Below are 9,660 nucleotides of genomic sequence, written 5' to 3' on the forward strand. Positions count from 1 at the left end.
GTTTGTCTTCCTCACGTCAGTAGTCCAAGTTTCTGTTTCCTTCCCCAAGAGAGGAAGATAATGAAAGCTAATGGCTTTGCTTGGGATATCAGAGGAAAGTCTTTCCACTCAGCCTTTTTTCAGTTATATGCATAGCTCCATATACTTTTCTATCATATTGAACCCATGAATGTACACATTAATGTCTGTGCTGTGAAGCGGTTCCAGGCCCCCTGCAGGAGCTTCGTATATCTTTTCAAGAAGATGGTTCATAAGGTGTTCACTGTGGTCCTTCTTTGTAATCTTGTTTCTAGTGGTGAGACCAGTTTGCACCTGGCTGCAGCCCTTCGCCAGCGCACCATCTGCCATTACATTGTGGAAGCTGGGGCATCACTGATGAAAACTGACCTGCAGGTAAGAGCCTTGTTTGTAGAAGGGGAATGCTGAGAATGGGCATTTAGGAGTCAGCAGATAGTGTTTCTTAGTTCTTCTAGCAGGAATGAGGAACCTTCAGTCCCAAGCAGCAACAGCATGTAGAGATTCTTAATCCAATAAAAAGCTTCTTCTACTGTTATTTCCTCAGTACTCAGAATATGAGGCAGACAAGGAAGCTGTTTCATGGAACTGAGCTTTGGTTTTGCAGCTCAGGAAGTTGTTCCATGGAACTGACCTCTGATTTACAGCTTGCTTTTCCATGGACATGAACTTTGGTTTGCAATTTGGGGAACTGTTTAATGGAACTGAGTTCTAATTTGCAGCCTAGGAAGCTGTTTTGTGGAATTAAGCTCAGATCTATAACCTGGGAACATGCTGCATGAAATTTCACTCTGATGTGTAGTCCAGGAAACTATTGGACTATGGCTTATTGCTACGTTGACATATATCCCACCCACTGATGGACTGTGGCTTTCTAGGATGTTTCCAAACTGGAGTTTGACTCCTAAGCCTATTTCTAAATTCAAGACAGACAACCTCTATATCAACAATAATCCATACATAAAGTATTAGAGAAAAGTTTGACCCCAATTGACCACTGTTAGATTTCTTGCATAGGAAGCCCCCCCCCTCCCCCCGACTGGGAAAACTTGAATATGAAAAAAATCACCATAATTTGCAAACCAAATTGTTGCAGTCTAATCTTTTTTTTTGGGGGGGGGGGGGGTTCAGAGTAGGGAAACATGGCTTGATTTTTTATACAATGGAAGAGTCAGGAAAAAACTTCCAGATGTTAAGTTAGGACACTTACCTGTAAAATGAGAAAGAAAAAAACTGTGTGTAGGTCTTCTGGAGTCATCTGTAGCATTTAACCCAAGAGCTTTTCAATGAGTTAAATGTACCTCATGCTGCTGCTGTTACTGTTTGTTTGTTTGTTTGTTTGTTTGTTTGTTTGTTTTCTCCAGCAGCCAGACTGTCTCATTTCCCCTCATCCCCACTCTACAAGGTCACTGCAAGGGCAGTCTCAGTAAAGACTTTTCCCTCTCCTAACTGCAGACTTTCATGTGTTTTGTATGCTATACTACTCAGGGGAAAACATCAAAATTAGTACTCAGTAGAATGGTCTCCTGTCACCTTATGTGAATGGTGTTCCCTTTACTATCAGAATGTCACAGCATTTTGCCATATGGTGGTTGCAATGCAATTAGGTTTGTGTACCAGTAGAGGTTTGGAGGAGAATTTGAGGTTATACTTTTATAATAAGGTTCCTAGATCCTAGTCAGCGCAGTGGAGAAAGAAATATGCATTCTACATCCAGTTGAAATGGGAATAACCCAGCCGTGCTGCCTGCTGTTTGTTGTGACCTGAAGCTGAGCTGTAGGATTATCAAATGAGGATGCATCATGTCATGTTGCCAAAGACCCGCTGGGGCCAGTGATTTCACCTGACCAATGCTGAAGCTAATGGAGCAATAAAAGCATTGGAGCATTTCAGACAAGTAATAAAATCCTTTGCCAACTGCCTGGACAGGTTTTATAGCCAATTCTTGGCTGCTCCTTTGCTCCCCTAACCCTGTTACCAATGCCTCTGATGTTGTGACAAGACCAAAGCAAAACTAGATATAGCTGCATATGGAGTGAGTAACCCCGGAACTAGAAAATGACCCAGGTGAGAAGAGGATTGAGGATTATGAATATGGACAGCTTGCAAACTACAAAGAATGGATTATTCTCTGTTCATTGTTATCTTTTTGCCAATGGCAATAAGAAACTAGCTTGCTGTATGAAAGCAGCCCTAGATTCCCAGTTTACAAGGTGGGACAGATGGCTGTGTTATTGAGTCTTAATATGGTCTCCTGTATTTGTAACTAGGTTGTATTATGTTCCACACTAAAGATCGGTACTAGTGTGTCAAAAACTTCACCACACCACATGGTGTGTGCTGATGCTCATGCTGTGTAACACGGTTTGTTTTTGCTTGTGCAAACAGAATAACATGAGGAAGATTCAACCTGTTTTAAAAAATTAGTAGGGCTTGTAACATGATTCAAACACAATTTGCTGGCTAATTTATATGTATGGGAGCAGAATAAGCTGGGGGACATACAAGCATGGCTTTGTAGCATGACGGAAACACAGTTCACTTCATGCTTTACGTGTGGCACAGGCACATCAGATTACAATTCCCCCAATGAGGGGAGCTTGTATAGAGTTCTGATCCAGATGTAGATTGAAGGAGGCAAGTGCTCTGTAGCTATCCTTGGTGCCAGAGAAAAAAAGGTGTTGAAGCCACTGGTGATGTTGATGAGGTTCTGTGCACTGGTGAAGTGTGTGTGTGTGTGTGTGCGCTCCTTTTATGAATTTGAACCTGTACATTGTACTTTTCGTGGGTTCATGCATTAATTGCATGCCCTTTGTTTCTGCCTTTGTATGCCTGAAGCTGGAGGGGGTCAGCAGTGGAACATCTCCTTGTTTCTACAGCTGCATGTCTGTAACAACAGAGTCCCTGAATGTCTGACCTGTTGTGCTCTTCCAGTGAAATATTGCTGGCAATTGTCCTTGGGGGCTTGGGTCCCTTCCTTCTTCCTTGCTATGACTGCTGCCTTCTCCCTGCTGGGATGTGAGGACCAGTGTGAGAGGATTGTCCTCTCCAGCTTTCAATGGAGACGGCAGAGAGCCAGTTTTCCTTGGCCTCTCTCTTAGTGAGTTTATTCAGCCCTGGTGGAGTGCAGGAGAAGGTGGGGGTTAGTTAATAAGGGAGAAGGAGAGTTTTGTGTGGAACTGAGGGGGAAGGGAGAGACATGGCTGAAAGCTGTTAACAGATTTGCTTTTTATGGAGTGCAGGAGTTCATTAGTGGACGGAGTCCAGATGGCTGCAATACGTTCATGAAATGTGAGACTCCTTGGGGATCAGGAGCGCTAGCAAGGCTGTGGGGGTGGAAGGGTGGAGGGATGGTATTTCAGGGCACTCCCCAGGGCACACCTAACCACCCCCCTATTCCTTTTGCTTACATTATCCTGGCTGCTGCAGACTAGGAGAATAAGCTTTTATGGCAAGCTTTTATTGCACAACTGAGCAAAGCTCTCACCTTTTCCTATTTGCACAATCATATGTGGAGGGGGTGGTTGTGCACGCATATGCATGCACATGTACACACACTGGCCTTTATTTTCCCACTGACTAGTAAATTGTGGAGGGCAGGAACACATGCAAACAGGTCCTTGAGGATTTATCTAGCTGTCAGCTGCTAATCTCCCAGCAATCCCTAGGCACTCCTTCCCAGCATGCTTTTCTGGCTTCCTGTCTTGCCCCTCCTCCCTCACCCTTGAGGCAGCACTTGGCTCCATAGATCCTAATCACAGATACTTATAGGGAGCCTCTTTCTGCTCATAGCTATGTGAGTGCGCATAGACGTTCCAAGCTAAGCTGTGCTTCCCTTTAACTATGCATCTCTTCTGCCTAGAGAGGCCCTCTCTTCCTCCTCTGCCCAAATACAAGGGATGTCCACATCTGCAGGATCCTATCTCTCCCCCCACCCCCACTGCTATTTATAGAAAGTAACACAAAGGATGGCCAGGATTTTAAGCAGATACAAAATCATTATTGCTGTATTTGCATATTGGACACAAGGCTGATGTGAGAATTTGAATAATTCTAAAGTCTGGTAGAATGTAGGTATCTGGTCTCTTTGTTGTTGCTGCTGATGGTGTTGTGTGCCATCAAGTTGTTTCTGACTTATGTTGACCCTAAGGCGAACCTATCACAGGTTTTTCTTGGCAAGTTTCTTCAAAGGGGTGTTGCTATTGCCATTATCTGAGGCTGAGAGAGTGTGACTTGCCCAGGGTCACTGAGTGGGTTTCATGGCTGAGCAGGGATTCGAACCCTGGTTTCCAGAGTTCTATTAGTCCGATGCTCAAACCACTACACCACACTGGCTCTCCTTTGGTCTCTTTACTACCAATTCATTGCCAAGCAGTCTTTGAAAATGTTAATGTAAGGATTGCAGAAATCAGCAGGGTTGTTTAAAGAGGGGTTCAGATTCCATAGAGGCACCTGATCTTAGAAGCTAAGAGGGCCAGTCCTGGTTTGTACTTGTATGAAGGACTACCTTATCACCTTTAAAGCCCTAAATGGCTTGGGTCCAAGCTATCTCAGGGACCACCTCCTCCCGTACAATCCTCCCCGCGCTCTCCGGTCCTCTGGGAGGAACTTACTGCAGCCTCTAAAATCTAGGCTTGCGGCGGCCTCCCAGAGGGCGTTCTCTGCTGTCGCCCCCAAACTCTGGAACGACCTGCCGGATGAGATCATTAGATCTCAACATCATTAGACAGCTTTAAAAAAGCGATCAAGATGGATCTCTTCCGGCAGGCCTTTCCAGATTAACCATCCCGGCCCAGGTTCCCTGATTCCCTCATTCCTCCCGTGGCCCCATCTTAGTGATGGTTGAGGATCAACAGAGCGATATCAGGGTTTTTAGTTTTTAATTGTTGTTTTTATGCTTTGATATTGTGTTTTTAATATGTTAATATGTTATACTGTTTAATACTGTCTTAAGGGGGGGAGGGATAAAGTGTTTTTAATTGTTATATTTTATATTTTACTGTTGTCAACCGCCCGGATTGGTTTGCCACTGTTATTGCTCACTTTTGGTGTGTTCATGAGAGAAAGTGGGATTTAAGGGACACCCAAAAGTGACAACAACAACATATCTTTGCCCTTGGAAATTATATTGGACATAAAGCAATATCTTCCATTTCTTGGACACCTCCATAATCTATGGGCATCTAAGGAAAAGGAATTGGCATCACAAAGTACTCCATATACATTTTTAATTTACTTTTCAAACTCACACCCAAATCTTATGATGGCTAATATTCAGGCCAAAATCACATACTGTATGTAACAAATCATAGCAGAGCTGATGCAGTGGTTACACTGAAAAGGAAGAGGAGATGAAGTCCTCACTGTAGCCGGAAAAATGTGGGCTCTTGTCATCAGTTACTTGGATCTTTCTGAAGGACCAAGACTATCTGAAGGACTGTATTTTCCCCTTATGGGTTTCTGGATTTTAAGATCTTTGTGAGGAGCCCTTTTCATGTTTTCACCATTATCACAGACACATTTGTTGAGGACATGAGAGATGGCCTTCTTGATGGCTGCTCCCAGTTTATGGAACACTCTTCCCATGAAAGCTATAATGCCCCCCTCTTTGTTGTCTTTCTGCTGGGAGACAAAGACTTGTTTTATTTTGGTATGTTTTGGCAACTATCAGCTAAAGTTGGGGGCTTTAATGGGGGAGCTGTCCCCTGATTTGTTTTAAATTTATTTTACAGTCAGCTACTGCTCTTAATCTGATAATTTCTTTAACTAAATATGCAATAAAATCCCGTACTGTGTTCTCATAGAATCATAGAGTTGGAAGAGACTACAAGGGCCATCTAGTCCAATCCCAGTCCAGATGTATCTGTTTTTTAATTAATTTGTTGACCATATTGTGTCCTATTATTGGGAGAAAGGAAGGATGTTAGAGACAAATAAATAAGTATTTTGTTTCCCCTTTCTACAGGGAGACACGGCTAAGCACAGAGCTGAGAAGGCAAATGACCCTGACCTGGCTGCCTACCTCGAAAATCGACAGCACTACCAGATGATCCAAAGAGAGGATCAGGAGACAGCTGTGTAACACCCAGCAGTGTGCCTTATCCCTATCTAGGGGAGCAGGAGCAGAGTGGCACAAGAGCCTGGCCAGACTTTCCTTGAATATCCAACATGGAGAGGATCAAAAGCCTGGTTTGGGCTAAGCCTCCATACTGTTATTTATTAGTATAATGGATGTTGAACAGTTCTGATTCCATTTGTTCCCACCACCACATTCCAGGGATGCACTCTTGCCACCTAATATTCGCTTCCTACCTTCTTCCAGGTCCTGTTGAGGGTCACGGTTGCTCCCATCAAAGCACAAGGAAAGAATTGCTTATTCTCTTTCAACCACTTCTGGAGCCCTTTCAGGTCTTCTGCTGCTCAGTCTCACTTCAACTGGTTCCTAGCAGTGGGTGCTGCCTTTCTCAGCACTTACACCAGTAGCAGTATCGATTGTCCTGGTATGTCCTGTTACTGGAAGAATACTAGCACAATTCTTGGGACATAGCAGAACATAGGAATGGGTGTAATGGTGATATACTACAACCCTGCCTCTGTTACCTACACATCATTGTATTTAGGGACTCACACAAACATCGAATGACAGTCACATGGGCAAGCATTGCAAGAACACAAAGCAGGTCATAGGCCATTCTAGCATACTTTTCAGAATAGCATATCCTCTGCTTTTCCCTTTCGTTCATTCCTTTTGACTCCATGCTGTGGGCCCCATACTGTGAGGGGTGCTTATGTAACAGGATGACAGAGCCTGGTATGTCCAGGGAACATCACGCCCTCTTTAGAACAAGCTGTTCCAAGCTGACTTTTGAGCCTGCTGCACTAGACATTTCAAGCAAAGTGCCTCTTCCCCATCTTTCCTTCTTCCCAAATTTCCCTCTCCCTCCATTCTCATATACTGCTTTTCCTCTTCCTTTCACACACACTGATTTAGTAAATAGCCTGTTGTGAATGTGTACAAGATGTATTTAAGTAGTACAGTGTTTGCTCAGATGGTGTGGTTTCAAATCTCACCCTCAATACGCTACCACCTCTTATCTCAGCTAGTAAAGAAGGGCTCTTGCTAGGCCATTCCTTTTAAGTTTTAGGGTAACAGGACTGACTATTTCATACACTCAGAAAAGGGAATTGACTCATCAACCAGTATTAATGGCATACACTATATCAATTTAGCCAGGGACCAGTAAGCTGCCAATGCTAGCAGTAAGAGAGAAATGTTTCTCCATAGCCTCCTAATTCCTTGCCTCAAGAGGAACAAACTTTGCAGTTTAGTCCTAAATACTGTCTATATTTACATATATTCAACCTCATACATTTTCCAACTGGATTATTATAACTCAGAATGCTTATCCTTTATACTATGCTGGTTACCCAAGTAGTCGTTCATTTTATCCTAAACTCTTTTCTTACCATGGTCTCTCAGCTTTAGCTCTTTGTCCCTTTTCTTTTTTCTTTTTTCCTCTATTATGCTAAAAACAAAAACCCTACTGTTAGAGGAACCTGTGCCTGACATGGCCAGGCACATGTAATGGGAGTCATGTTCTCAACAAGGAAGGCTGTTTGCTCTGAGGTACTCTGAATCAGTTGCATTTGGATATCAAGTGGCTGTAAAGCCGGTTTCAGTTATCCTCAAAAGATGTTGAGCAGGTAACCAACTGCCCTGGTGTTGGCTCCAAATGGAGTTAGGTCATCACTATATGGGGGCCCAGCAGACCTGTAGTTTGTTGGCTTACAATTTTACCAAAAGGTTAAGAGGCTAAGAGCTCTGCTTAGAAAGATCAGACTGACAGTGGACAATTTGAGGCAAGAACTCTTGAGCTTCAGTCTGCAAACTATTCTCAAACAATTGGAAAATGATTGCCTTTCTGTGGAATGCGGTCAATACCAGAGTGCAAAGAAGAAGAGAGTATTGGGGGGGGGGGGGGCGTCTGTCAAAGGAGTATTTGCCAGGAGAGTCCTGGACAAGCAGATGGGGAAATATAGTCTGCACAAAAGACTAATAATTGTTTGTTTGTCGTAGATGAAAGAATTTGCAGGGATGAGCTGCAGAGACTTGTCCTGGTTTTCCAACACTCATCAAGATTAGGGTCTGAAGGTAATGCATTTTATCCAGCCAGATCCCATTGTTCATTAGGGAATTATTAGAATCTTCCTAGAAGTTTGTCTTTCTTTGAGAATGACTTTACTTTTTGTACCTAACACTCTCACAATTTGTTGAGCTTTTGAGAAGCCAAGATCCAGTACATATCCATATGACCATTTGGGATTTTACTCTTCCCATCTAGCTTTGTCCTCCTCCATGTGTACATTGCATGTTACATCATGTAATGAAGACCACAAAAGAAGCATAACTATGCTTGCAGGTCATGGGAGAGAGGAAAGCAAATTTTCTCTCCAGAAGTGAAGAAACAACATACAAAACTCTTCAAGCAGTGAAAGGCTGGTGCAAGTTCACATCACCTTGCAGACTGAATCAACAGGTTTCTGTTTTTAGAAAGCTGCCATGACCAGTAAAGGCAGCTTCTCAACCTGGTGGGCACTACAAATCATTTGGAAGAGCATGTCCTGAAATCTTAGACCAAGGATGGGAAACTTGTAACCCTTCAGGTATTGTCGAACTGTTAACATCCTTATTACACCAGCTACACAAATCCCTTTCTACATTGTCGAGGGTTGATGAGAGTGGCAGGCTAACAATGTTTAGGTCACAAGTTGTCCAGCCTTGTTTGTGGGGCCCAAACTGCTGTGATAGGTCTCCTGTTTTGGTCTTTTTAATTTGTACAAAATTGCTCTTCTATAGCTGGATGTATAAACCAGCTTCCTGGAAGCATTTATACCCCATGAGCCTGCTGTCTCTTCCCTTCTTTTATATGTTGTCTTAAACTTTGTACAGGTAGTTCAAAAGCACACTGTTTGCCCCCACTTCCTATGTATGTGTGTTTGTGCACGTGTGTGTGTCCTAAGCTGAGTTGCTGTGCGATTCAAACCTTGGCTTGTTTTACTCCAAGAGGGAGGAGTATGTTTGAGGGTGAATGTCCCGTGCAACACCTATTTCCTCTCCCCTAGATTCAAACCATTAGGACTTTTTGATTGAATTTATTTTTTGTAACTGTGTTGGGAGCTTGTGCTTCCATTGGCTTTCTTCTTGAACAGTTTAAATGTTTTGTTGGATTTGGCCATTAAAATATACAGATGGACATTTTACTTCCTCTTTCTCTTTCTCTCTGTGAAGATGGTGTTCATAACAGAAAAAGATTGTCTGTGCATCAAGTAAATCCAGCTTCTCCTCTGTGTTTGTACAAGAACTTATCATATGATTGGATTCATAAATCGTTAGAATTCAATTTATTGGGGAGTTTCTTTTTAGTGGTACTGTTAAACCTAAATTTTGCCTTTGTAGACCCTGTCAGTATGAGTGCTTTTTAATTTGTTGATAAGGGAGCTCAGGTTAATGGGTAAGTAGTAAGGTGCCCAAATTTATTGGTGACAGAATTTAAAGTACTTAGACCAGGAATTGAATGCAAGGAATTACAAAGGCAACTCTCCTTGATGGGTATGAAATTAGCAAATGTAAGAAACTAAAATATC

General features: G+C 42.8%; 1 protein-coding gene across 9 annotated transcripts in view; it reads left to right on the forward strand.

Moving 5' to 3' along the window:
- DGKZ (diacylglycerol kinase zeta) overlaps window positions 1-9,276 on the forward strand; it is a 202,169-nt gene extending 192,893 nt beyond the window's left edge. For all 9 annotated transcript variants that reach the window (XM_042443105.1, XM_042443114.1, XM_042443121.1 and 6 more), the window contains 2 exons: window positions 294-393; window positions 5,981-9,276. In XM_042443105.1, coding sequence (XP_042299039.1) covers window positions 294-393; window positions 5,981-6,097 — 217 coding nt within the window. In that variant the 3' untranslated portion in view covers window positions 6,098-9,276. The remainder of the gene's footprint in view (window positions 1-293; window positions 394-5,980) is intronic.
- Window positions 9,277-9,660: the final 384 nt, after the last annotated feature.

This window comes from Sceloporus undulatus, chromosome 1 (assembly GCF_019175285.1).
Source record: "Sceloporus undulatus isolate JIND9_A2432 ecotype Alabama chromosome 1, SceUnd_v1.1, whole genome shotgun sequence".
Classification (NCBI taxonomy): domain Eukaryota; kingdom Metazoa; phylum Chordata; class Lepidosauria; order Squamata; family Phrynosomatidae; genus Sceloporus; species Sceloporus undulatus.